Source organism: Heteronotia binoei, chromosome 2 (genome assembly GCF_032191835.1).
Source record: "Heteronotia binoei isolate CCM8104 ecotype False Entrance Well chromosome 2, APGP_CSIRO_Hbin_v1, whole genome shotgun sequence".
NCBI lineage: Eukaryota > Metazoa > Chordata > Lepidosauria > Squamata > Gekkonidae > Heteronotia > Heteronotia binoei.
The window spans coordinates 1035421-1063367 of NC_083224.1; the positions used below are offsets into that span (position 1 = coordinate 1035421).

The 27947-nt window shown below is 54.8% G+C and overlaps 1 protein-coding gene across 1 annotated transcript; it reads left to right on the forward strand.

Moving 5' to 3' along the window:
• Positions 1-27779, forward strand: ZNF335 (zinc finger protein 335). The gene is given in 30 exon segments (XM_060263813.1): positions 1-79; positions 3948-4162; positions 4349-4628; positions 4792-4869; positions 5996-6271; positions 6857-6991; positions 7080-7232; positions 8798-9047; positions 9138-9315; positions 10733-10845; positions 12159-12177; positions 13519-13635; positions 13736-13812; positions 15064-15224; positions 16110-16330; positions 16418-16514; positions 18398-18481; positions 18541-18575; positions 18751-18971; positions 20370-20490; positions 20583-20840; positions 20842-20892; positions 22574-22716; positions 22809-22948; positions 23092-23195; positions 24567-24650; positions 24736-24819; positions 26334-26399; positions 26579-26663; positions 27361-27779. Coding segments are annotated over 30 exon segments (4038 nt in total). The 3' UTR covers positions 27474-27779.
• The last annotated feature ends 168 nt before the right edge of the window (positions 27780-27947 follow it).

Genomic DNA, 27947 nt, shown 5'->3' on the forward strand with positions numbered 1-27947 from the left:
ATGGCGGCTTCGCGGGTGCCGGACCGGAGGGAGCGCCGAGCGGGAGGGCGAGAGGCTGCCGCCGGGGAGGCGACTTGCGGTGAGGGGGACGCGGCGGGGCGGCGGAGGGCTCGCTCGCTTTCGTCCCTGCCCGCTGCGGCGCTCTGCCGGCTGGCGCTCGGCGCGTGGACTCTTGGCAAGATGGCGGCGCGGGCCGAGCGGGGGCTCAGGCAGTGCTGAGGGCAGCCCGCCTCGGCCAGGGCCCCGCGGGAGGGAGGGGGAGCCAGGGCTCGGCGCGCGCGAGCCTGGCTGGGCCAATGGGGGCAGGGGGCGCGCGGCGGGCTGCGCCAATAGGGAAGGGTCCTGCTTGGGGCCGGCGGCCAGGCTGCGGAGGCTCTGCCGCGGTGCATGGTGGGAGAATCCCTGCAGCCCGGCCGGCCACAGAGATGCTCTGGCAGGTCCTGCAGCAGAGATGGGCGGAGGGCTGCAGGGCACGCACCTGTCCGGCGAGGGGGGCTCACTCTGCCCGACACCCCCTCCCCCCAAAAAAGCAAAACATTTCCCCTCTGCTCTAGTCAAGCTGATTACAGCATGCACTGTTCCGTTTATGGGATGATATATTATGCATGGGGTAGAGAAGACGGTAAAGAGAGAAGTACTTTTCTCCCCTCCTTACAATTTGAGAACTTGTGGGCATTGCATGAAATTGCTGAGCAGTCGGGTTAGAACTGATAAAAGGAAGTACTTTTTCACCCAAAGGGTGATTAACATGTGGAATTCACTGCCACAGGAAGTGGTGGCAGCTACAAGCATAGGCAGCTTCAAGAGGGGATTGGATAAGCATGTGGCGCAGAGGTCCATCAGTGGCTATTAGCCACAGTGTATTGATGGAACTCTCTGGGGCAGTGATGCTCTGAATTCTTGGTGCTTGGCAGGGAGGCACAGTGGGAGGGCTTCTGGAGTCCTGGCCCCACTGATAGACCTCCTGATGGCATTTGTGTTTTTTGGCCACAGAGTGTTGGACTGGATGGGCCATTGGCCTGATACAACATGGCTTCTCCTACGTTCTTACGTCTGCATTCTTTGCAAGCATTCTTTACAACTCCCTACCCAACTTCTGACCTCCATAAAAGGTCTCCGAGATCTCTATTTCTGTTCCACTACTGTCTGATAATGTGAGCGTTGACTCTCCAGAGCTAATGCCCTGGCACTCACGTTGGTTTCTGAGGTGCTACTGGGCTTAAATAAAAGTGTTATCACTGTGGTTTATGCCTTCTTCTGCCTGCTGGATTCCAATCTAGTACCTTAGAGACCAACACAATTGGGGGGGGGGGGGAACCTTTTGAGAGTGAGCCCAGCCTTATTTATTTATTTTCGATAGGAATGAGAGGTTCCTTGAGAATGTTTTACAATTCAGTCTACACTTAATTTCCTGATTTAGGATGTGTTAGTACAGAAACTGGATGGTCTTGGAGTTCAGACATCACTGTTGTTAAAGTTTACATCAAAATGAATTGTAGGCAAGCCATCTGTCTTCACGCTGTAGAGCTGAGTTGAATTTTACCTGAGGCATGTAAAGAGACTTGTAATCAAATTATTGGTCCAGGGAAACCCCTAAAAATATAAGGTTGGAGGTACCTACAACGTTCAATGATTTTTAGTACTAAGCAGGGCTTTTTTTTTTGTAGAAAAGGCCCAGCAGGAACTAATTTGCATATAAGACCATACCCCTTGACACCAAGCCAGCCGGTACTGCATTCCTGCTCAAAAAAAGTCCTGGTACTAAATATCAGCCTTCAATGGGTGCATAAAGTAAAATGAATTACTTCAAAGTACTTAAAACATGAGCTTTCTTGTTCCATCAACCAGTGGGACAAATTGTTTGATTTTCCTGTCTGAATTAAAAGGCTGGAAATTGGGGTGTTCTTATTGGGAGGGACTTGATAGCACAATATTGTCTTTAGGAGTTTATTTTTTTCATTATCTTCTCATTTTTTATTAGTATGAAATTTCCTGGTCACATTCTGGCTTTCTTCAAGCACAAGAGCAAGAGTTGCAAGAATTGCAGCTGGCTGTTCCTGAAGTTTGGATAATATTGCTCAGGTTTGTTGAAAATGACAAAGTTTGTGGTACGGTGGGGAACTGGATGGCACTGATACACACCACACTGATACACAAAAGCATGTGGAATCCAGTACCTTATCCAGGCTCTTGTGAAGATGTGGCACAGACTGGTCTAATTTCTAGTCAATAAGTGTGTAACTTGGTTTAAAATTACATAGACATTCTTCTCAAGATTCTCTAGTAAAATGTGTTCTTCTTACCTCATCCCCCACACTTCTTGGCTTCCTCATTGTCTCCCTGCATGCAGTGCACAAAAGAGGCTGTTTCTCTTAGGAGGATACTTGCTGCAGGCTTTGTGGCTGGAAACCTGAGCTGTCTTCACTGTGGGTGAATTCCCAGGGCCAGGGGAAGGCGTGGGCATTGTCATCTGGTTTATGACTGATAGCCAAATGGATTCTCTTTGCATTAAAGTTGTAAAGTGGGCCTAATTGTTCTGGTGCATCATCTCCTCCTTGTTTCTCTTTGTTCTGATCTGGGCAGTGTCCAGATGCAGAGCTCAGGGTTGGGCTGAGGCCTCAATAACATTCTGGGCCTTTGGACAGGACAGTCCCCTCCCATGAGAATGGGCAGACGGTGGTCTCAAAATGCTGCTGGTGCTTAGGATGAGAACCAGACAGCTGCTCTCTGCTCTGTGTAGAGATGTAAAATTTCCAGAAATATTGAAGCTCAGAAAAAAAAACCCCGTTTTTTCCCGGGAAAAAATGGAAATTTTTGGAAAAATTGAAAAAAATGCTACGTTGGCCCTTCTTTTTTCTATTCCAGATTGAAAGTCATTCTGTTACTTTAGGAACATAAAATATGACTATGGACAATTTTGCTTGGCATGAAATTATCACAGCTGGCATATTAAAAAATATAGTGCATCCAAACAATTATTACAAACAGAATTTACTTTTTAAAATAGTATTTATTTGTAATTGTTACAAATGGAGCAACAATCTCCTGAATTGTTTACTAGTTCATGTGGAACAGACAAAAAAACCTCCACAAAACAATTTTTAAAAATCCAAAAGTAACAATTATTCACATTTCCTCTCCACAATATTAAATAAAAATTAAAAAAAACCTCTTTCCAATAAAAAGAATTGAAGAGGGGAAAACTGTATAGAAGGGAGTGTAGGACTAAGTTTCAATGACTGGGCATGGCCTAGGACTTGCTTGTCCTCAGTGCACAGAAATTAGAATAATCTGATACCATACATATTTTTTAGAAATGATTTGGAAAATATTTGAACACTTTGTCTTAAAATATTTTATTCATCATGTTAAAATAAAACATTCCATAATCAATTTTTTCCCTTTTTTCCAATTTTTTGGGAAAAAAAGATGATATTGGATTTATATCCCACCCTCCACTCCGAAGAGTCTCAGAGCAGCTCACAATCTCCTTTACCTTCCTCCCCACAACAGACACCCTGTGAGGTGGGTGGGGCTGGAGAGGGCTCTCACAGCAGCTGCCCTTTCAAGGACAACCTCTGCCAGAGCTATGGCTGACCCAAGGCCATGCTAGCAGGTGCAAGTGGAGGAGTGGAGAATCAAACTCGTTTCTCCCAGATAAGAGTCCGCACACTTAAACACTACGCCAAACTGGCTCTCCAGAAAAAAAGGCTTCAGGGAAAAAATGGGAAGAAACCCAGTTTTTTTCCGAATTTTTCTGGGGGGTTTTCAGGGCCTTCACATCTCTAGCTCTGTGTATCCCAAGTGGAGAAGGGACCCTTTTCCATGGGCAGCAGAACACTGCCTCTCCATTGTGGCTAGCTGCTGCTCCCTTGGTCGGGAGGGGGGTTGTGATATGTGCCATGCCTCAGCGGACGAGAACGCAGATTGTTTTTCTCCCTCCCCAGGTCTGGCCATGGAAGCTGAGAGCGAAGTGGAGAGCAGCAGCGATGCAGCCCCTCGGCCGGAGCGGCAGGAGGAGCCCTCTGAGAGCGGCCTTGGCATGGAGACCTCAGAGGCCGTGTCTGCAGACAGCAGCGATGCTGCCCTGCTGCCAATCACTCTCTCGGAAGCAGATGAGTCCGGAGTTGGCCAGAGCTCTGACAGCGGAGGCGTCTCTCTGGTATGGGCCCAGGGGCTTCCAGGCCAGTTTGAGGAGGAGAGCAGCTGCCCATTGCAGGTGGGCTGCGAGCAGAGATGGCAACCGGCTGGAAGGGCTAGAAGCCAGCACAAAGGAGTCTGCTGCTTTTTGCTCATTCAGAATTGTTGAGCAGGAATGTGACTGGTGCTCTCTGTCTCTGTCTGGCAGGCCGAGGTGTCTGAGAGCAGCAGCTCCAGCAGAGACGCCCTGCCTAGGGCCTACCTGCCCGACTCCTCCTCCCTCGCACAGTCCGCTCTGATCTCCAGCATCTCGGCTGCTGCAAGTCAGTCCCTCCTGATCTCGCAGTCCCCTCAAGGCCTCGTTCACTCCAGTGTGCTGGCGGAAGGCGCTGCCGTGGTGTCGGATTCCACGGCCTCCACCTCCTCTGACCTGGGCTCCACCATAGACAAGATCATAGAGTCCACCATTGGGCCAGACATCATCCAGAGTAAGCTGTGGAAGGGCAGGGCATGATGGGACATGAGAGCAGCAGCAGCTCTTCATCACAGTCCCTTCCCAAGGAGACTGTTTTCGGTTGCCTGGTGCTCTGAACCATTTGTTTCCTTCCCTGGGAAGAGAAGCTGATTCCTCTGTGTGTGTTCCTATCGCAGGGTGCATTGCTGTGACGAGTGAAGAGGATGGAGGGGCGCAAACAACTCAGTACCTCATCCTGCAGGGGCCAGATGATGGTATGCAAAGGGCGCTAGGCTTCCTGCTTCTCCTCCTCCTGGCCCCTTGCTCACATTCCTCCTCGCTTGGGTGAGAGCTCTAGGGCTCCTCAAAGAACATGAGAAGAGCCCTGCTGGGTCAGACCAGGGAGGGTCCATCTAGTCCAGCCTCCTGTCTCACACAGTGGCCAGCCAGTTCCTCTGGAGGGACAACAACAGGGCAGAGAGGCTGAGGGCTTCCCCTGAGAAGAACCACAAATGAGCCCTGCTGAATCAGACCAGGGAGGGTCCATCTAGTCCAGCCTCCTGTCTCACACAGTGGCCAACCAGTAACTCTGGAGGGCCAACAACAGGGCAGAGAGGCTGAGGGCTTCCCCTGAGAAGAACCACAAAGGAGCCCTGCTGAATCAGACCAGGGAGGGTCCATCTAGTCCAGCCTCCTGTCTCACACAGTGGCCAGCCAGTTCCTCTGGAGGGACAACAACAGGGCAGAGAGGCAGAGGCCTTTCCCTGAGAAGAACATCAGAAGAGCCATGCTGGATCAGACCAGGGAAGGTCCATCTAGTCCAGCCTTCTGCCTCACACAACAGCCAACCAGTTCCCCTGGAGGGCCAACAGCAGGGCAGAGAAGCTAAGGCCTTCAGAGGAACATCAGAAAAGCCCTGCTGGGTCAGACCAATGGTCCTTCCAGTCCAGCATCCTGTCTCACACAGAGGCCAGCCAGTTCCCCTGGAAGGCCAACAGCAGGGCATAGAGGCCAAGGCCTTCATAAGAACATCAGAAGAGCCCTTTTGGATCAGACCAGCGAGGGTCCATCACACAGGGGCCAACAACAGGGCAGAAAGGCTGAGGCCTTCATGAAAACATCAGAAGAGCCCTGCTGTGTCAGACCAGTGAGGATCCATCTAGTCCAGCCTCCTGTCTCACTCAGTGGCCAACCAGTTCCTCTGGAGGACCAACAACAGGGCAGAGAGGCCGAGGCCTTCCCTGATGTTGCTTCCTGGCTCTGGGATACAGGGGTTGACTGCCTCTGAATGTGGAGGTCCCTCACCCGGGAAGGGAGGGAGGGGGTGCTGCAGTATGGCTGTGTGGGGAGCTCTCGCCTGCTGCTCACCAGGATCCCCGCTTCTCTCTCCTTTCTTGCCAGGCGCACCTGTGATGTCTCACCTGGCCAGCTCGAGCTTGGCTCCTGGCTTGTCCGTGGAGTCTTTGGTGGACGGCCCCACCTCCACATGCGCAGAGCCCCCAGCCCCGTTGGAGCAGCCAGCCCCCTTGGTCCCATCCGGGGAGCCTGACTTGGAGGCCCTGGAGGAGCTGATGGAGGTGGTGGTGGTGCAGCAGTTCAAGTGCAAGATGTGCCGCTACAAGAGCAGCATCAAGCAGACCCTCCTCCACCACATGCGGGAGCGGCACTTCCAGCCGGGTGGGTAGGCGGTCTGGAGGGGGGATGGCAGGAGGACAGAGGCCTGTGCGAGAGGGACTGCTGGAGAGTGTCTGGGCCAAGCAAGCGCGTGTTCTGCACTCTGAGCATGCCAGGGGAAACATCTTTGTTGGCTCATGAGCATCTGTTAGCTAAGGGAGGGCAGGTGTCTGGCAGAACATGGATGCTCCTGCCTCTTCCTCTGGATGGCCAGTTCAGCTCTCCTCCATTCTGGTTTCTGAGATTTCACAGGGCAGTTCATAAGCCGCCTCCCCCAATTCACGGAGTGACAGGCTGGCTGAGCTGGCAAGGCAGCATCTGTCTAAGCAGCCAGCTGAAATTCTTGGGGCATGGCGTTGCTTGCTAGGTGGTGATTTCTGAGCTTGGGAGCTTACAAGAAGAAATGTGCAGCCTGCCAGTAACCCAGGGGGAGGCGTGGCACATTTTGTGCCCAGTATGTTGGCCAGTCCAAGTCAAGGGGCTGAAGGGTCAGTCATAGGTTGAAGAGTCGCCGATCCTTGGCAGAAGAAAGAGGGGTCTCCCTGCTGGACAACCGTCTGTAACCGTTGTATCCCCTCCTTCCTCCAGCTGCAGCCGCTGGCTTGAAAAGGGGGCGCCCGCGTAAGGGGGTTTCTGTTCAAAAGCCCCCTGCAATAGCGAAGCCAGAGGAGGAAGAAGAAGAGGACGATATTGTGGATGCTGGTGCTCTGGATGACCCAGAAGGTACTGTGCTTTCCTGAGTGTAGAGCCTGTTCCCTTCTCTTGGCACTGCCCTGGGGCTGCGCAGCTGACGTTGCTCCTCCTGTTGCAGATGACAGTGACTACAACCCAGCTGAGGACGAGCCCCGTGGGCGGTTGCCCAAGCTCAACCACCCTGTTCCCTCCTCCAGTGAAGAACGGCCACGCCGGCGTCCAGGAAGGCCCCGCAAGCTCCCCCGCCTGGAGTCTGTCCCTCAGCTAGAAGGTACACTGGGAAGGCGGGGGGGGGGGAGTCTCTAGACTAGGTTTGCCAATCCCCAGGTCCCAGCGGGGGCTCTTCAGCTTTCCCAGGCTCCTTCCCGCCCCCAGTCAGCTGGCCAGCAGGGGAAGCCCCACCCCCACAGCCCCCATGTGACTTTCCACCTCCGGAGGCTTCAGTCTCGGGTTGAAAGGCTTGCTCTTGGGATGGGGTGTCTGTGTTGCTTGGAAGAAGTTGGCAGCAACTCCTGAGCAGAGAGGCCAGTCCCTCCCTTCAGAGTCACCAGAAACGTCTGCTGAGCACTTTGTTATTCCCTATGTGGAGATCGATTCTCATAGGGTATAATGGGGAATTGATCTGGAGGTTTCGGGGGCTCTGGGGGAGCTGTTTTTGAGGTAGAGGCACCAAATTTTCAGTATAGTATCTAGTGCCTCTCCCCAAAGTACCCCCCAAGTTTCAAAACAATTGGACCAGGGGGTCCAATTCTATGAGCCCCAAAAGAAGGTGCCCCTATCCCTCATTAGTTCCTATGGAAAGAAGACATTTTAAAAGGTGTGCTGTCCCTTGGAGTTCAGTTCTGCTTGTCACACCCTTGTTCCTGGCTCCGCCCCCAGTGTCTCCTGGCTCCACCCCCAAAGGCCCCAGATATTTCTTGAACTGGACTTGGCAACCCTGCTCTCGACCCATTTGGTCTTTTAGTGGAAACTAAAAATATATATATTTGTTTATTCATTCAGAAGACTTCTTTTTTGCATTTCTATCTCAAAATAGTCAAGGCAGCTTACGAAATAAACAATGAAAATATTAATAGCGAAGGAGAACCGGCGGAAGAGAGAGAGCCTCGGTACAGGCACAAATAGCATGGTTTGTTTAATTAGTTCAGTTTTTAGATTGTCCACCTCTGTAAAATGGGGCTCAGGATTAGGTACATCAGGAGTCTTACATAATTAAAATTGTAACTTGAAATCATTAAGAAATATACAACAATAATTAACCAATAGATGGTGATAAACTGTTAAGAGTTTGTCACTGCCTCATGGGGGGGGGGCTGGCACGGGTAGCAAGAGCGCCAGCCCGGTGGAAAAAACAATGGCTGTCTTTAATCGAATGCTTGGAACATCTCTGCCTTATGACAGAGTAGAAGTCAAGTAGCCCCTTTAAGACCAGCAAAGTTTTATTCAGAATGTCAGCTTCCGTGTGCATGCAGACTTCTTCAGACGAGGGGATGGGGTACAGTGAACAGAAATACATACAGCTGGTAGGTTAAGAGTGTAAACTGATACAAAGTTAGGAACAAATGCCAAAATAGTGTAATAAATTGGAACACCATTTGGTCTAGATAGCATTTGCGGGGGAAACCAGTAAAAGGTAATAAAAGTTGCCTGTTAATTGCTCTTGCTGCTTCCAGATCTACTACTTCTCTAGCTCCTTGGGCATGACAGTTTCTGTGGACGGAGTGTGTTGATCATTCACTTTCCAAAAGCATGTCGTCGTGTGTTAAGGCTATTCGGATCTCCTTCAGTGTCTCGCAGCTCCTTCCCTCCACTGAGAAGTGTCTTTCTTTTGGGCAGGTGATGGGATGGATCCTGTGGTCTCCTCGCAGTGTGCCCCTCGGGGAGACCCGCAGGGTGCAGAGGCAGCCAGCTCCTCCGTTCCGGCCCCCGCTGCTGGAAGCCGTGTCGCAGAGCCAGCCGTCAGCCAGTCTGACTGCGAGAACAGAGACCCCACCTCTCACGAGGAAGTGGAGCAGGTTCCCCGCCGGCGAGGGCGGCCCTCCCACCGTTTCCTGGGCAAGAAGTTCTGCAAGTACCTCGGCCGCAGGTGAGACCACGGACGGGGTGGCCGGCTGGGCAGGGTCAGGCTGGCCAGCCTGTCCTGAGCCCCCTCCCCACCTGGGTTCTGCTGTTGCAGGTACTGCTACAAGTCTGCCAAGCCCCTGATGCGCCCCTTCCTCTGCCGGATCTGTGGCTCCCGCTTCCTCACGCACGAGGACCTCCACTTCCACGTCAACTCCCATGAGGCCGGCGATCCTCAGCTCTTCCGCTGCCTCCAGTGCAGCTACCGCTCCCGGCGCTGGTCGTCTCTGAAGGTGAGCTCCCACTCTCCCTCCTTCCCTCTTCTCCTTCTCAGCCTGCCAGAGTTTCTAGGCTTCAACTTGTGGGAGAAATTTTGCTATCTCTAGTTCATAAGCCCTTCTCATAGCCACGATTCCCAAACAAGATGGCGTTCCCATAGAACCACTACATGGGACCCAATAGCAGACTTCATAAACGAGTAGATAAACTTTATTGTACTACAAAATCTTCTCACAGGACAGTAGAATTGGACTATTAATAGGAAGGCAAAAACAGTTAGCAAACCAACCCACATTACACTTCCAGTTAGCTCCAGTACATCTTATTTCAGTTAGAACCAGTTTGGTGTAGTGGTTAAGTGTGTGGACTCTTATCTGGGAGAACCAGGTTTGATTCCCCACTCCTCCGCTTGCAGCTGCTGAGATGGCCTTGGGTCGGCCATAGCTCTCTTATCTGGGAGAACCGGGTTTGATTCCCCACTCCTCCGCTTGCACCTGCTGAGATGGCCTTGGGTCGGCCATAGCTCTCTTATCTGGGGGAACAAGGTTTGATTCCCCACTCCTCCACTTGCACCTGCTGAAATGGCCTTGGATTAGCCAGAGCTCTGGCAGAGGTTGTCCTTGAAAGGGCAGCTGCTGTGAGAGCCCTCTTAGCCCCACCCACCTCCCAGGGTGTCTGTTGGGGGGGGGGAGAAGATATAGGAGATTGTAAGTTGCTCTGAGTCTCTGATTCAGAGAGAAGGGCGGGCTATAAATTTGCGATTCTTCTTTTCCTTATACAAATAAAATCTGGTTAATACAATTAAAATACTTTCCAGTTACAGTAATTAGCAATTTTCAGTAGTTAGACTTATTCTAAATTTCTAAAAATGTACTTCTTATAATCTTATACCTATAATATCAAAATTTTCTAAGAGTCTAAAAGCTTAATATCCGCTAGAGATCTCTAGGACAGCTTAAGGCTTATGGCTGGCCTGATCAGAAATGCCTTTTGGCTTTCTGATACAGGCAGCAATTTGTGAGAACTTTGAGGGGGCTTTAATAACATTCAACCTGAGAACCTAAGTACTTATCACTAAATTCTTCTTTTTATTCTGGTCATCATGACCATTCCCATCAGCTGAACTTCTACAGCTGGGCTGGCTGCTCTCCATCATTTCCAAATCTGGAAATCTCAACCCAACTTCCGATAAGTTTCCTCTGAGGAACTTTCTCCTTCCATTTGCAATCCTCAGCTCCTTCTAACTTCTTAATCAGCAGAATCCTGTCCTGAAGGGGCTTTCTTTTACTGACCTAATCCTCAACTAAAATCTAGTAGCTTCTAAGGCATTAGGACTTCTAAATGTGCTAAACAGTATAAAAGCCATAAATTGTGAAATAAGTGAACCAGTTTTTTTTCCTGCCACACAATCCTTCTCTCCGCTCCCACCAGGAGCACATGTTCAACCACGTGGGCAGAAAGCCATACAAGTGCGAGGAGTGTGACTACACCAGCGTCTACAAGAAGGACGTCATCCGCCACTCCGCGGTGCACAGCCGGGACAAGTGAGTGTCTCCCTGGGGACGCTCGGGCCCTCTCCTTCCTCTGCCTCGCCGGTTGGCTGCAGGGGCCTTCACTGAACTGGGTGCTCCAGAAAGCCCTGTCTGTGTTCTATTCCTGTCCCGTTTGTCTCTAACTGGGACCCAAAGCAGACTTAGGCCTACATCGTTGCCCCCCTTGACATCGTAGCCTCACAGGGACGTCCCCCTGGTGGTGTCAGTTTGGCTGAGAGGTTGGGATGGGCCCCCCAGGATCCCCCGCTTCCATGACAGCAGGGATTGGAGCCTGGTTTCCCCAGACCCCCATTAGAGCCATGCCGACTGTCGGTGGTAGGAGTGGCTTAGGCTTCCCAATCCCCTGGTCCCAGCGGGGGTTCTTCCGCTTTCCCAGTCTCCTTCCTGCCCCCAGTCAGTTGCCCAACGGGGGGGAAGCCCCGCCCCCAAAGCCACCATGTGATTTTTTCCCCCCTCCGGAGCCTCCAGTCTCCGATTGGAAAGGCTTCCTCTTGGGATGGGGTGTCTGTGTTACTTGGAGGAAGTTGGCTGCAACTTGTGAGAAGAGATGTCAATCTCTCACTTCAGAGTCGCCAGGAAACGGTGGGGGGGGGGAGAGGGGAGGAACGTCTGCTGAGCACTTTATTATTCCCTGTGTGGAGATCGATTCTCATAGGGTGTAATGGGGAATTGATCTGGAGGTTTCGGGGGCTTTGGGGAAGCTGTTTTTGGAGGTAGAGGCACCAAATCATCAGTATAGTATCTAGTGCCTCTCCCCAAAGTACCCCCCAAGTTTCAAAACGATTGGACCAGGGGGTCCAATTCTATGAGCCCCAAAATAAGGTGCCCCTATCCTTCATTATTTCCTATGGAAGGAAGACATTTAAAAAGGTGTGCTGTCCCTTTAAATGTGATGGCCAGAACACCCTTGGAGTTCAGTTATGCTTGTCACACCCTTGTTCCAGCTCCGCCCCCAATGTCTCCTGGCTCCGCCCCCAAAGTCCCCAGATATTTCTTGAATTGGACTTGGCAACCCTAGAGTGACTTGTGCTGTGGCTTGCTGTCCTTTGGCTTGGTCACCTCCAGTGTTCCCTCTAAGCTGAGTTAGTGTGAGCTAGCTCACAGATTTTTAGCCTCCAGCTGACTGATTTTTGTCTTAGCTCAGGAAGGAGGACCTCAGAGCACACTAATTTTTGCAGTAGCTCCCAACTTTAATGCCAGGAGCTCACAAAGTAGAATTTTTGCTCACAAGACTCTGCAGCTTAGAGGGAACATTGGCCACTTCCCCACCAACTGACTGACCAGCTTCCTTCTCTTTCTTTCAGGAAGAAGCGAGCCGACCCGGTGAGTGTCCCACTCTCAGCCTGCACCTTTGCCCTTGTGACAGCCTCCGAAGTTTGCTGTGGGGAGCAGGGAACCTGTAGCAGCCTGCCGATCGACCTGTCACAGCCAGCCCTGCGGGGAGGACAGAGGTCTGGCCAGACACGAAGCCAGCTCCCTGCTCCTCACGGGCAGCCTCCTCCTCCTCTTTGGCGTAGTGGTGAAGTGTGCGGACTCTTATCTGGGGGAACCGGCTTTGATTCCCCACTCCTCCACTTGCACTTGCTGGAATGGCCTTGGGTCAGCCAGAGCTCTGGCAGAGGTTGTCCTTGAAAGGGCAGCTGCTGTGAGAGCCCTCTCAGTCTCAACCACCTCACAGGGTGTCTATTGTGGGGGAGGAAGGGAAAGGAGATTGTAGGCCGCTCTGAGACTCTGTCCTTGAAAGGGCAGCTGCTGTGAGAGCTCTCTCAGCCCCACCCACTACACAGGGTGTCTATTGTGGGGGAGGAAGGGAAAGGAGATTGTAGGCCGCTCTGAGACTCTGTCCTTGAAAGGGCAGCTGCTGTGAGAGCTCTCTCAGCCCCACCCACTACACAGGGTGTCTGTTGTGGGGGAGGAAGGGAAAGGAGATTGTAGGCCGCTCTGAGACTCTGTCCTTGAAAGGGCAGCTGCTGTGAGAGCTCTCTCAGCCCCACCCACCTCACAGGGTGTCTGCTGTGGGGGAGGAAGGGAAAGGAGATTGTAGGCTGCTCTGAGACTCTGTCCTTGAAAGGGCAGCTGCTGTGAGCTCTCTCTCAGCCCCACCCACTACACAGGGTGCCTGTTGTGGGGGAGGAAGGGAAAGGAGATTGTAGGCCGCTCTGAGACTCTGTCCTTGAAAGGGCAGCTGCTGTGAGAGCTCTCTCAGCCCCACCCACTACACAGGGTGTCTGTTGTGGGGGAGGAAGGGAAAGGAGATTGTAGGCCGCTCTGAGACTCTGTCCTTGAAAGGGCAGCTGCTGCGAGAGCTCTCTCAGCCCCACCCACTACACAGGGTGTCTGTTGTGGGGGAGGAAGGGAAAGGAGATTGTAGGCCGCTCTGAGACTCTGTCCTTGAAAGGGCAGCAGCTGTGAGAGCTCTCTCAGCCCCACCCACTACACAGGGTGTCTGTTGTGGGGGGGGGGGAAGGAAAAGGAGATTGTAGGCCGCTCTGAGACTCTGTCCTTGAAAGGGCAGCTGCTGTGAGAGCTCTCTCAGCCCCACTCACCTCACAGGGTGTCTGTTGTGGGGGAGGAAGGGAAAGGAGATCGTGAGCCGCTCTGAGACTCTTCAGAGTGGAGGGCGGGATATATATCCAATATCATCTTCTTCTCCTGTCGTTGCAGCCCCCCAAGCGGAACTCCTTCCCTTGCCCCGTCTGCAGCCGTGTCTACCCCATGCAGAAGCGCCTCACCCAGCACATGAAGACCCACAGTGCTGAAAAGCCCCACATGTGTGACAAGGTGCGGGGGGGGGGGGGGGCAAAGGGCAGCCGGTCGTTGCAGTGGAAGGCAGAGTGGTGGCCCAGCATGACACGAGGGGGGGGCCTCTGTTCTCTTGCAGTGCGGGAAGTCCTTCAAGAAACGCTACACCTTCAAGATGCACCTCTTGACCCACATTCAGGCCATCGCCAACCGCCGGTAGGGCACAGAATTGGCAGGAGGAGCGGGGAGGGGCAGGACTTACAGGGTTGCCAACTCTGGGTTGGGAAGCTCCTGGAGATTTGGGATGTGGGGTTCGGGGAGGGGAGGGGAGAGACCCCAGGAGTGTATAATGGCAAAGAATGTGCTCTCCCAAGCAGCCGTTTTCTCCAGGGGAACCGATCTCTGCAGCTGAGAGATCAGTCGTAATTCCTGGGGGTCTCCAGAAAAGAGTCGCACGGGGTGTGGAACTGGAGAACGAGCGTAGGCACTGTGCACCACTGACCCCTGTGATAGAATTAGTCCTTAACAAACCAATACAAAAAAATATAGAAATATTGTCCGAAATTTTTGTCCCAAAATATTATATTATTTATGAAATGGTAAGTCACAACCTCAAGGGGATGAAAATTCTCCAAAATCACAGATTGGTTCCCAAAAGGGAAAAAAAGCTGACAGGCAAAACCGGTCTGTTTTCCCCTGTTCCGCTGTAAGCTTTATCTAAGCCATTTCTTATTCACTTTTCACATCAACTTCCACTCTCACAAAGCATATCATGGCAGTCCTTTCAAGAAGGGATGGGACGGTGGCTCAGTGGTAGAGCATCTGCTTGGGAAGCAGAAGGTCCCAGGTTCAATCCCTGGCATCTCCAAAAAAGGGTCCAGGCAAATAGGTGTGAGAAACCTCAGCTTGAGACCCTGGAGAGCCATGAATGGGGCTGTGGCTCAGTGGTAGAGCATCTGCTTGGGAGGCAGAAGGTCCCAGGTTCAATCCCCGGCATCTCCAAAAGAGGGTCCAGGCAAAGAGGCGTGAAAAACCTCAGCTTGAGACCCTGGAGAGCCGCTGCCAGTCTGAGCAGACAAGACTGACTTTGATGGACCCAGCAGGGTCTGATTCAGTAGAAGGCAGCTTCATATGTTCATATGTTCAAGTACTGCAGCGAAACAGGGAGAAATAGACTGGTTTTGCCTGTCATCTTTTTTTCCCTTTGGGAACTAATCTGTGATTTTGGAAAACGTTCATCCCCTTGAGGTGGTGAGTTACCACTTAATAATACCACATTTTGTCCAAAAATATTGTATTATTTTTGGACAATATTTCTATATTTTTTGTATTGGTTTGTTAAGGACTAATTCTGTCACCGGAGTCCGTGGTACACGGTGCCTCCGCTTGTTCTCCAGGTTCCCACCTGGAGGTTGGCAACTCTGCAGGAGCCCGCTGTGACTGCTGCCGCCTCCTCCTTTGGGGCAGGTTCAAGTGTGAGTTCTGTGACCACGTCTGCGAAGACAAGAAGCTGCTCCTCAACCACCAGCTCCTGCACATCAACGACAAGCCCTTCCGCTGCGGCCTCTGCGCCTACGCCACGGTGCGCGAGGACTTCCTGCTCTCCCACATGGCCGTCAAGCACACGGGTGAGGCTGGGGGCCACTGGAGGTCTCGGACCAGGGGCCGGTTTTTTAAGCTTGCCGGCACTTATTTGCATGTTTGAACAGCGGGCTGTAAGCAAACTGCAGAGGAGAGAGGTTGGAGTCCGGCTGGCCCTCAGCATTTCCCACTCCCTCCCTCCACCCACTAGTGTTGCCAAGTCCAGTTCAAGAAATATCTGGGGACTTTGGGGGTGGAGCCAGGAGACATTGGGGCGGAGCCAGGAACAACGGTGCGACAAGCATAGTTGAACTCCACAGGAGTTCTGGCCATCACTTTTAAAGGGACAGCACACCTTTTGAAATGCCTTCCTTCCATAGGAAAAAATGAACGATAGGGGCACCTTCCTTCCATAGGAAATAATGAAGGATAGGGGCACCTTCTTTGGGGGCTCATAGAATTGGACCCTCTGGTCCAATCGTTTTGAAACTTGGGGGGTACTTTGGGGAGAGGCACTAGATGCTATACTGAAAATTTGGTGCCTCTATCTCAAAAACCAGCTTCCCCAGAGCCCCTGAAACCTCTGCATCAATTCTCCATTATACCCTATGAGAATCACTCCGCATAGGGAATAATGAAGTGCCCAGCAGACATTTCCTTCCCTCTCTCCCCCCCGCCCACCCTGTTTCTGGCGACTCTGAAGCAATGATTAGCGTCTCATGAGTTGCTGCCAACTTCTTCAAAGTAACACAGACACTCCATCCCAAAAGGAAGCCTTTCAATCAGAGATTGAAGCCTCCGGAGGTGGAAAGGCACATGGCCCTCTGACTGGGGGTGGGAAGGAGCCTTGGAAAGCGGAAGAACCCCCGCTGGTATCTGGGGATTGTCAAACCTGTCACCCACTGAAGGCCTCGGCCTCATCCTGCCTGTAGGAGGCAAGCCCTTTGCCTGTGAGTTCTGCCACTTCACCACCAAGCACAAGAAGAACCTGCGCCTCCACGTCCAGTGTCGACATGCAGAGAACTTGGAGGAGTGGGTACAGAGGCACCCGGAGGAGCCCCCTTGCCGCCGCCGCCCCTTCTTCACTCTCCAGCAGATCGAGGAGCTGAAGCAGCAGCACCGACAGGGCCAGCCAGCCGCGCCCAGCCCACCAGTAAGCACCCGAATCCTTTCCCCCGTGCCCCTCCTCCCCACCACCTCCTCCTCCCGCCCCAAGCTGCTCTCAGCCCTCTGTCTCCAGCAGGCCACCTCTCAGCCAGCGGGAGCACCGCCTGACCTGGAGCCTCCCCTCCTCGCCCCGGAGCCGCTGGAGGGGGCCACCGTCATCTACGAGGCAGGTGGGTGCTGCCGCTGGAGGGGGAAGAGGGAGGTGCTGGGAAGCGCTGAGCCCCCCTGAGGCCAGCCCAGTCCCTGCGGGGCCATTTAGATTTGCTCCTGAGTCACCTTGGAGGCCCCCTCATACGCCATCGGTCACAGTAAGAACAAAAGCAACAAAAACCACCCAGGCAAAGTCGCCAACAGAAATTGAGGCACTAAAGAACATAAGAGAAACCATATTGGATCAGGCCAATGGCCCATCCAGTCCAACAGTCTGGGTCACACAGTGGCCAAAAAACCCAGGTGCCATCTGGAGGTCTGTCAGTGGGGCCAGGACATTGGAAGCCCTCCCACTGCCCCCCCAAGCACCAAGAAGACAGAGCATCACTGCCCCAGACAGAAGAACATAAGAGAAGCCATGTTGGATCAGGCCAGTGGCCCATCCAGTCCAACACTGTGTCACACAGTGGCCAAAAAACCCAGGTGCCATCAGGAGGTCCACCAGTGGAGCCGGGACACTAGAAGCCCTCCCACTGTTGCCCCCCCCCCCAACACAAGAATACAGAGCATCACTGCCCCAGACAGAGTTCCAACAATACACTGTGGCTAATAGCCACTGATGGACCTCTGCTCTATATGTTGATTCAATCCCCCCTTGAAGCTGTTTATGCTTGTAGCCGCCGACACCTCCTGTGGCAGTGAATTCCACGTGTTAATCACCCTTTGGGTGAAGAATTGCTTCCTTTTATCTGTTCTAACTCAACTGTTCAGCAATTTCATTGAGTGTCCACGAGTTCTTGTATTGTGAGAAAGGGAGAAAAGGACTACTTTCTCTACTTTCTCCATCCCATGCATAATCTTGTAAACCTCTATCATGTCATTAGGGTTTGTAGAATCTTTCGGGATCAAGTGCCGTGTTCTACTGGAGAAAGTTTTCCTTCCAGACGTTTTGTTCTCAGCTGCGGAGAACATCCTCAGTGGCGTTGCAGCCGGAGCAGGCGCTCAGACCTTCTTGGCTGCTGTGCATTGAGTGGGGCCAGGGCTGCTGGAGAGCTGCTATTTGTAGGCTGGAGGGGGTGTGATGAAAGGGCAATTGGTTTGTGGATGTGCCCATTGTTTGGTGGGGCTTCCTCTATCATGTCACCTCGCAGTTGACATTTCTCCAGGCTAAAGGAGCCCCAAGCGTTTTAACCTTTCTTCATAGGGAAAGTGTTCCAACCCTTTAATCATTCTAGTTGCCCTTTTCTGCACTTTTTCCAATGCTATAATATCTATAATATGGATGGCCTTTAAATGCCTGTTTGGGGTTTTTTTCTTCCTCCCTGAGTGGAGGGCTTTGGGGGATCAGGAAGTGATTCTCACCCTGGGGCAGCCCCGCAGCTCAGCAAACATTCCCTTGGGCAACCAGGTGGGTCTAGAAGTAGCTGAGCTTGGCTTGAAGCCTGCTTTGGGATGCCCTATTTCCTCCCCATGTCACTGGCTGTCACCTCATGTGGATTGAGTGGGGCTGGATGGCCCTGAACCTAGACAGAACTTTGGGCCCTCCAAACTATTTGAGGGGACAGCACCACCACCCCACCCCCATGACTCTGTGCAGTGTGGGGCATAGTTTTCCTTAAAAAAAAACAAAATTATAAATTTTTCTCCCGTGTGCAAAAGGCAAGAGAAAAAGCAAACAGAATACCGAGATAAAAGTTGTCATATACAAAATTAATAAGAAAGGGAAGATAGAATTTTACAGTAGTTAAACAGCCTATAAGTTAAATAGCATCAATAAAATCAAATGAAAATGTTAACCCCGCCCCCCCCCTCCAGCCGTTGCAATGCAGAGTTCTCGTGACTTCCACAGGACCGAGGGGGTGGGAGGCCAGGCGGGTGATGGGCTGTCTTGTTCCCATGCCAGGCGTAGAAGGCTCCGCCAAGCTGGCCACGCAGACTGCACTGGACCTCTTGCTGAACATGAGCAGCCAGAGAGACCTGCCTGGCAGCACCCTGGAGGTGAGTGAGACTGGCCGATGGTCTCTTCTGGCTCGGCTGGCAGCGTAGTCGCGCTTGGAGAACAGGTGGCCATTGTAAAAGTTGCCAGGAAAATCCCGTCAGACTGTCTGTCCCTCCCCATGCAGGCTGCTTGAAGCGAAGCGCTTCTTGGGCTGCCTTGATGTCTCAGGGCCCCCTCCCACCTGACCTCCGTGGGGAGAGGAAGGGCAGGGACTGTCCCCCTTGTGCCCTGAGGTCAGGTGCGCTTTCTCCCGGCAGGTCGCCCTGGTGAAGGCCTCCGAAGGCCAGGCCCCGCCGAAAGGGGGGGAGGTGCTGACTCTGCGTGTGGCGGAGCAGGGGGAGGCCCTGGCACAGGAGGCGTACGAGGAGACGGCCCTGGGCAGCGCGGAGCTCCAGCAGGTCACTATCCCCTTCAGCAGCACGACGGAATACAGCATCATCACCCCAAGCGGGGACGCCAGCAGCAGCGCCCTGTACAGGTGAGAGGGGCATGGCTGGACACCGTGCTGGGCTTTGGGAGGGCCACAGGGCACTGGGGCCAAAGGGAGACAGCTGGCCTCTCTCTCTCCTCTTGGGCAGAACCTCAGCCAAGCCCACTGGCCTTGTTTAACCCCCTCTTCGGGAGGGGGGGGCAGCATGTGTTCATCATGAGAGCCAGTTTGGTGTAGTGGTGAAGTGTGTGGACTCTTATCTGGGAGAACCGGGTTTGATTCCCCACTCCTCCACTTGGAGCTCCTGGAATGGTCTTGGGTCAGCCAGAGCTCTCTTATCTGGGAGAACCAGGTTTGATTCCCCACTCCTCCACTTGCAGCTGCTGGAATGCCCTTGGGTCAGCCAGAGCTCTCTTATCTGGGAGAACCGGGTTTGATTCCCCACTCCTCCTCTTGCAGCTGCTGGAATGGCCTTGGGTCAGCCAGAGCTCTCTTATCTGGGAGAACCGGGTTTGATTTCCCACTCCTCCACTTGCAGCTGCTGGAATGGCCTTGGGTCAGCCAGAGCTCTCTTATCTGGGAGAACCGGGTCTGATTCCCCCCTCCTCCACTTGCAGCTGCTGGAATGGCCTTGGGTCAGCCAGAGCTCTCTTATCTGGGAGAACCGGGTCTGATTCCCCCCTCCTCCACTTGCAGCTGCTGGAATGGCCTTGGGTCAGCCAGAGCTCTGGCAGAGGTTGTCCTTGAAAGGGCAGCTTCTGGGAGAGCTCTCTCAGCCCCACCCACCTCACAGGGTGTCTGTTGTGGGGGGCGGGGAAGGGAAAGGAGAGTGTAGGCCGCTCTGAGATTCTGTCCTTGAAAGGGCAGCTTCTGAGAGGGCTCCCTCAGCCCCACCCACCTCACAGGGTGTCTGTTGTGGGGGGGAAGGGAAAGGAGATCATGAGCCACTCTGCGATTCATAATATAAGGCAGGGTAGAAATCCAGTTTCTTCCTCTTCTCCCTCCTCCTCTCCCTCTTCCTGCTCCTTGGGAATCTTATAACTGCTTTGGGAGTCAGGCCGTGCTTGGCCTGATGCTCTGCTTGGCCTTGGGTGGTCTGATCACAGCCGCAGGAGAGGATGCCACACGAGCCCCAGGCCAGATCGGCAGCCGCTCCTCACCTCCTGCTCTTTCCTTCCTTCGTTTGCCTGGTGGGGAAGGGGGAAGCAGAACCCCTCCCCAGTGAGGGCCTTTGGAGCGGCACAGCCCTGGGCCAGTCGCCTGCAGGACTAAGCCAGAGCTCTCCCCTTGGCTTCTCTGTGCCCAACTTAGCTGCCCCTTCTCTTGAGCATCCGCTGAGCTGCCCTGTGAGAAGCAGAGAGCCAGGGGGTGGGGGGATTTGTAGCCCTGTCCCTGGACTGAGAGGAGCCCCTCCCTCACCTCATTCTTCCGCCTCTTCTTTGGCAGCGAGGAGAGTCCCGGCGAGGCTGTCCAGGCAGTGATCCGAGACACCCTGACGGACATCATGGCCCCCCCAGGGGGCATCCCCGCTGCTGCTGCAGAGGTGAGGGAGGGGGGGTTGACGGGGGTTGAGGAGGAAACGAGGCGGGGCTCAGGAACGCCCCTAACGAAGGCCTCTCTTGTCCCCAGCAGCTGAGCAGGGGAGAGCAGCAGCAGCAGGAGGTGGTGGCGGCTCCCGCTGGTGTCCGGTGGCCCCTGGTGCAGCGCTTGACGTGGCAGCCCCAGAAGGCCGTGGCACTGGCCCCCGAGACCCAGGAGGAGGCCTCCCCCAAGAAGCTGCCCCCCAAGAAGCTGCCGGGCAAGGCCTCCTCCTCCTCCTCCTCGGGCAAGAAGTTCTCCTGCAAGATCTGCGCAGCCACTTTCGCCGGCCGGGCCGAGATGGAGAGCCACAAGCGGGCTCACGTCGGCCCCAGCGCCCTTCAAGTGCCCCGACTGCCCCTTCACAGCCCCCGCGTGGCCAGATGTCCGGGTTGGTGCCGGGGTGGGCAAAGGGGGAGGAGGAAGAGGGGGGGGCTGCAGGGAGGTCAAGGCATCTCGTCTTCCTGGGAGGTCAGTAGGGAAGGCCTTTCCCCCACCCCCAGCCACTGGCTGTATGAGGCCCCTCTGCCACATGGCCCTGGGGGGCAGAAACACTCTTCTGTGAGACGTCCCGCAGGCACTGCCCTGGGCCAAACACTCCCCAGATCCCACCCCCAGGAGCCCAGTTCAGACGAAACGCTGTCTGCCTGACAAGCCCCCCCCCCCCCCCAAATCATATGGAAATCAGAAATGGGAGAGGGCTGTCCCCTTGCATTGTTTCCTGAGCGCATCACCTGGTGCTGCTCGAGAGTAGTGTAGTGGTTAAGTGCATGGTGCATGGTGTAGTGGTTAAGTGCACGGACTCTTATCTGGGAGAACCAGGTTTGATTCCGCACTCCTCCACTTGCAGCTGCTGGAATGGCCTTGGGTCAGCCAGAGCTCTCTTATCTGGGAGAACCAGGTTTGATTCCCCACTCCTCCACTTGCACCTGCTGAGATTGCCTTGGGTCAGCCAGAGCTCTCTCATCTGGGAGAACCGGGTTTGATTCCCCACTCCTCCACTTGCAGCTGCTGGAATGGCCTTGGGTCAGCCAGAGCTCTCTCATCTGGGAGAACCGGGTTTGATTCCCCACTCCTTCACTTGCACCTGCTGGAATGGCCTTGGGGCAGCCAGAGCTCTCTTATCTGGAAGAACCGGGTTTGATTCCCCACTCCTCCGCTTGCAGCTGCTGGAATGGCCTTGGGTCAGCCATAGCTCTCTTATCTGGGAGAACCGGGTTTGATTCCCCACTCCTACACTTGCAGCTGCTGGAATGGCCTTGGGTCAGCCAGAGCTCTCTTATCTGGGAGAACCGGGTTTGATTCCGCACTCCTCCACTTGCAGCTGCTGGAATGGCCTTGGGTCAGCCAGAGCTCTCTTATCTGGGAGAACCGGGTTTGATTCCGCACTCCTACACTTGCAGCTGCTGGGAATGGCCTTGGGTCAGCCAGAGCTCTCTTATCTGGGAGAACCAAGTTTGATTCCCCCCTCCTCCACTTGCAGCTGCTGGAATGGCCTTGGGTCAGCCAGAGCTCCCTTATCTGGGAGAACTGGGTTTGATTCCCCCCTCCCCCACTTGCAGCTGCTGGAATGGCCTTGGGGCAGCCAGAGCTCTCTTATCTGGGAGAACCGGGTTTGATTCCTCACTCCTCCACTTGCAGCTGCTGGAATGGCCTTGGGTCAGCCATAGCTCTCTTATCTGGGAGAACCGGGTTTGATTCCCCACTCCTCCACTTGCACCTGCTAGCATGGCCTTGGGTCAGCCATAGCCCTGGCAGAGGTTGTCCTTGAAAGGGCAGCTGCTGTGAGAGCCCTCTCAGCCCCACCCACCTCACAGGGTGTCTGCTGTGGGGGGAGAAGATATAGGAGATCGTGAGCTGCTCTGAGTGATTCAGGGAGAAGGGCGGGGGATAAATCTGCAATTCTTCTTCAATTCTTGTCTGGATCGTTTGGCCTGAGCCAGAGAGGGGGAAGGCAGCCCTGGCTGCTGCTGAGAGGCGAGGGCTCCCGGCTCCCTCCCTGTGCTCTGGTGCGGCACAAAGGCCATGGGCGGGGCTCCTAAGCTGAGGGGGCTTCCTTCCCCCCCCTGCAGAGACACATGGAGCAGCACGCCAGCCTCCGGCCCCACAAGTGCCCCCACTGCAGCTTCGCCTCCAAGAACAAGAAGGACCTGCGGAGGCACACCCTGACCCACACCAACGAGAAGCCCTTTTCGTGCCACGTCTGCGGGCAGAGGTGAGAGAGGCGGCGGCCAGGGAGCCCAGCCAGCCAGCCGGGGGGCGCCTCCTCCTCCTTCTCACCGTGTGCCTGCCCCCGGGTCTCTGCAGGTTCAACCGCAACGGCCACCTCAAGTTCCACGTGCAGCGGCTGCACAGCGCTGAAGGGAAGCCGACGGCAGAGCCCGCCCCCAGCCCCCCCCAGACTATCATCCTAAACAGCGACGAGGAGACCTTGGCCACCCTGCAGAGTGAGCCCCGGGGAGGGCGGGGCCGGCCAGAGCCCTTCTGGGCAGCTGCGGGGCAGGGAGGGCAGGCCGGGTGCCTCAGTGGGGGGGGGAGAGAGGTTTGTGCCCCTGCCAGCCTCACAACCCCTCTCTCCTGCTGCCCACAGCCGCTCTGCAGTCCAGCCAGGCCCTGCTGTCTCCGGAGAGGCTCCACCAGGCTCTGGGACAAGAGCACATCATCATGACCCAAGAGCAGAGCGGCCCCGACCAGGTAAGCAGCACCTGCAGCAGTCCCACACACACACACACCCACAGTGCCCTCATCCCGCCTGCCTGGAGCTTGGAAGGTGGGGGGAGGGCTGTGAGGCAGGGCCCCCCCAGCACTTCCTCTGGCTCTGAGCATGGCCAGGAAGGGGCCCCAGGAGGGGAGAGGCTGCAGGAGTGCCCAATCGCCCCGCTGGCCAGCTTTATGTCTCCGAGAATTCTAAAAGAAGTACAAGATGCGTCCCCCCACCCCGCTCCAGTAACTGGCATTTGGTGGTCTGCTGCCTGTGGATGTGGAGGGTCCACTGCGCCCTCCTGCAGATAGACCCCTGAAGCTGCCTTCTGCCCAGTCAGACCCCCTCGGTCCTTCCAAGTCGGTCTTGTCCGCTCGGTCTGGCAGCTGCTCTCCAGGGTCTGCCTGGCTGGAGAGGCTGCCGGGAACCGAGCCGGGGCCTTCTGCAGGCCAAGCAGAGGGATGCCTTCTGGCTGAGCCGCAGCCCCTCGCAGTTCAGCTGGCTCAGCGGCTCGTTGACCCCAGCTGGCCGAGTTGGTCTGAGCGTCTGGTTGCTAGAGGTGTCTTGCCTCTGGTTGCGGAGCTGGGCTCCCGAGGATGCTTCTCCTCCATTGATGGCAGCAGTGAGAAGAAGGAAGAAGATTTATATTCCGCCCTGAGTCTCAAGAGTGGCTCACAATCCCTTTTACCTCCCTCCACCTACACACACACAACAGACACCCTGTGAGGTGGATGGGGCTGAGAGGGCTCTCACAGCAGCTGCGCTTTCAAGGACAACCTCTGCCAGAGTTATGGCTGAGTTAGTGTGAGCCAGCTCACATTTGTTTTAGTCTCTGGCTCACACACTTTTAGCTCTTAGTTCAGGAAGGATGGCCCCAGAGGAAACTCATGGATGCAGGGGCTCACAACTTTAATGCCAGGAGCTCACAAAGTAGACCTTTTGCTCATGAGGCTCAACAGCTTAGAGGAGGCATTGGGGACCAGTAGCTGTTGCAGCATCTCGGAGCCGGGAGCCTCACTGGTTTCTTCCTGCTGTGGAGAACTACAGCTTGCCTCCTTCCCTAGTCCAGTGACGTCCACAAGGCCACATCAGTGTTTTCTCTGAGCTGCAGAGTCTTGCGAGCAAAAATTCTACTTTCTGAGCTGCTGGCATTAAAGTTGGGAGCTGCTGGCATTAAAGCTGAGAGCTTCTGCATCAATGATTGTGCTCTGGGGCCATTTTTCCTGAGCTAAGACAGAAAGGTGTGAGCTGGAGGCGAAAAACCTGTGAGCTGGCTCACACTCAGAGGGAACACTGGTCCACATGTCTGGGAGGAGGGCTGGGTCCGCTGTGGCCGAGTCCTGAAGCCCCGGCTTCCCTCGCAGGAGGAGGCCGCCTACATCCAGGAGATCATGACGACGACGGCCGACGGGCAGATGGTGCGGCACCTGGTGGCGGCAGAAAAGCAGGTGGGCAGCCTGCAGAGCATTGGGGGGGGGGGGGGGCAAGAGGTGTGGGCAGAACGACGACCCCCTTCTTCTTCCTCCTTCCCAGGTCCAGTACATCATCACTCAGGATGGCATTCAGCACCTGCTGCCCCACGAGTACGTTGTCCTGCCTGAGGGACATCATATCCAGGTGAGAGGGGCACACCTGGGTCAGGAGCCATGTTCTGTCCCCTGCCAAATGTCTTTATTGCTGCCGTGTTTCCTGTGGCTCAGTTGGGAGAGGGATGGTCGCATTCCTCTTTGTCTCATGTCCTTGAGACGGCCAGCGGGGGAGGCCTGTGAACCCTCTGCTGGGGCTCTTTGCCGCCTCCTCTTCTCACCAGCTGGGCCCAATGGGGAGGGCAGCCTCAGAGATAAGACCCTGTGATCCCCCGGGGGCCTGTGCAGGGCTGTATAAGTGGGGACCAGTGTTCCCTCTAAGCTGAGTTAGCATGAGCTAGCTCGCAGATATTTAGCCTCTAAAAGTACCCCTGTGTAAGCACCAGTCGTTTTTGACTCTGGGGTGAAGTTGCTTTCACGACGTTTTCACAGCAGACTTTTGACGGGGTGGTTTGCCATTGCCTTCCCCAGTCATCTACGCTTTCCCCCCAGCAAGCTGGGGACTCCTTTTACCGGCCTTGGAAGGAGGAAAGGCTGAGTCAACCTTGGGCCGGCTACCTGAGCCAGTTTCCACTGTGATCGAACTCGGGTTGTGAGCAGAGGGCTTGGACTGCAGTACTGCAGCTTTAGCACTCTGCGCCACAGGGCTCTTATTATTATTATTACATTGTAATATATAATGAAATAATTATGCAATTCATCCGCCATTGCTAACAGGCCACACTGATATGGAACATTTTCACGGCAGACTTTTTTTTACAGGGTAGTTTGCCATTGTCTTCCCCATAGTCATCTACACTTCCCCCCCCCAGCAAGCTGGGGACTCATTTTACTGACCTCGGAAGGATGGAAGGCTGAAAGGCTGAGTCAACCTGAAGCTGGTTACCTGAACCAGCTTCCACTGGGATCAAACTCAGGTTGTGAGCAGAGGGCTCCGACTGCAGTACTGCAGCTTTGCCACTCTGTGCCACAGAGCTGCTCTTTTAGCCTCTAGCTCACACTTTTAATTTTTTGTGATCTCCTGGCATTGAGGTTGTGAGCGACTGCAGAAATTATTGTGCTCTGGGCCATCCTTCCTGAGCAAAGACAAAAAGGCGTTAGCTTTTAGCCTCCGGCTCATACCTTTTTGTCTTCGCTCAGGAAGGATGGCCCCAGAGCACAATAATTTCTGCAGTCGCTCACAACCTCAATGCCAGGAGCTCACAAAGTAGAATTTTTGTTCCCAAGTCTTCCCAGCTTGGAGAGAACATTGGTGGAGAACCGTCTTTTCAGGTGTTCCTGTTAGAAGGTTTCGGGAGGGGGAGCAGCTTGTGCTGTTGGGCTATTTAGGGTTACTGTATTCTGTGTCTTTATTCCTAGCAATGCCTCTCTAAGGAGGAGGTTCTGCACTGGTCGCATTTCAATAAAGCTTCACCGCTATCCATGTAGTGGAAGTCTATCTGAGCGTTACTTGGCAAGCCTCATAGCCTGGCATGCACGCCTGCTAGGGCCTCTGGCTCCTGTGCCCTCACGCGCTCTCTCATGGCCCCCCTCTTGCCTTTCCAGGTGCAGGACGGGCAGATCACTCACATCCAGTACGAGCAAGGCGGCCCTTTTGTGCAGGAGCCCCAGGTATGGGGAGGGGGAGGGGGGACAAGAATGCACACCTTCTCTTCCCGTGGGGAGCTGGCAGAGGGGAAGAGTGCAGCAGAGCAGGCTGGCTGGCTGGCAAGCTGGAAGAGGTGTGTGTGGAGGGGAGGTTTCCAGGAAGGCTGCCTTTCTTCTTCCTCCCCCCCCCCCCCCCCCCCCAGATCCAATACGTCCCTGTGTCACCTGGGCAGCAGCAGCTCGTCACGCAGGCTCAGCTGGAGGCGGCCGCCCACTCTGCAGTGACAGGTGCGTGGAAACGGGCATGCAGATGGCAAAGGGCTGTCCGGTCACTTCTGATAGAGGGCCACTCGATGGGTGGATGAATGAATGAATGAATGAATGAATGAATGAATGAATGAATGAATGAATGAATGAATGAATGAATGAATGAACCAACCACCAAGACATCCTCTCTCTCACAGCCTTGCTCAGGTCTTGCAAACTGAGGGCTTTTGTGGATTCCTCGATGGGTCCAGCCCAGCCTTCCTCTTTCCCTTTCCCTCTAGACTTGGGCCACGGCAGCCGCCCTTCTTCTCTCAGGAAGCAGGCCGAGGGCTGCTCTTTCCTCCAGACTGTCTGAGGCCACCGTTCCTTGCCCCAGAGAGCGCTTGTTGGCCTTCTAGCCGTGCCTTCTGGGGGGTGGTCTCCTTTTGAGTGTCACTGCTGGAGATACCCTTATCCCTCTTCCCTTGCAACGGCTTGCTGTGCCTTCCCCTCCCAGTGCAGAGAAGGAGGCGCCCAGCCACTGCCCCTGCCCCTGCCCATTCAGCGGTGCCATTCACAACCACTGCAGTGTTTGGGCTTCCTGAAGGCCGCACTGTGCGCCCTGCAACCCCCGTCTGCAGAGGGAGCCTCTAAGCTCCTGGGGGATTCCCAGCAGTGGGTCAGGTGCCTTTCCTCCTCCTCCCCCCCCCTCAGGTCTCTCTCTCCTTTCTGTTTGCAGCAGTGGCAGATGCCGCAATGGCTCAGGCCACTCTGGCCACAGACGGGGCCACAGAACAGCTCCACCAGCTGCAGCCTGGCATCCATTACGACATCATCACGCTGGCAGACTAGGGAGGGCAAGATTTTCTCTTCCACGAAGCGCAGGGCGGGACAGCTGACCCTCTGGTTGTGAGCAGCGGGGCTGGCGGAGCTCCCGAATCGTGCCTTCTGCAATTCCCCGGCCCGGGCCGGCTGCTGTCCTCTGGGAGACAACCGCAGCATGAAATCGGCGGGGCAGCAGCGGCCGACCCGGCCTGGTGCTGGCTGGGCGGGGCCCACGGAGAGGCGCTAGACTGTAAGGGAGGGGGCAGCCGTGGTCCCCTCCTGGGCAGCAGGCTTGCTGGCTTTTTGGTTTCCAAATAAAGTCACGGAACTGTCTCTGTGGGCCTCCTCTCTCCCCCCTCCCCCTGCTTCCATGGGGGGGGGGGGGGGGGGCTCAGGTGACCTTGACTCCGGCTGCCCCTCCTGCACCGCTGGGCTTAGTCGGCTGGTGAACAGGCCAAATGCCGTGTAACGCGGCCTGCAGTACAACCACTGCCTCTCTGA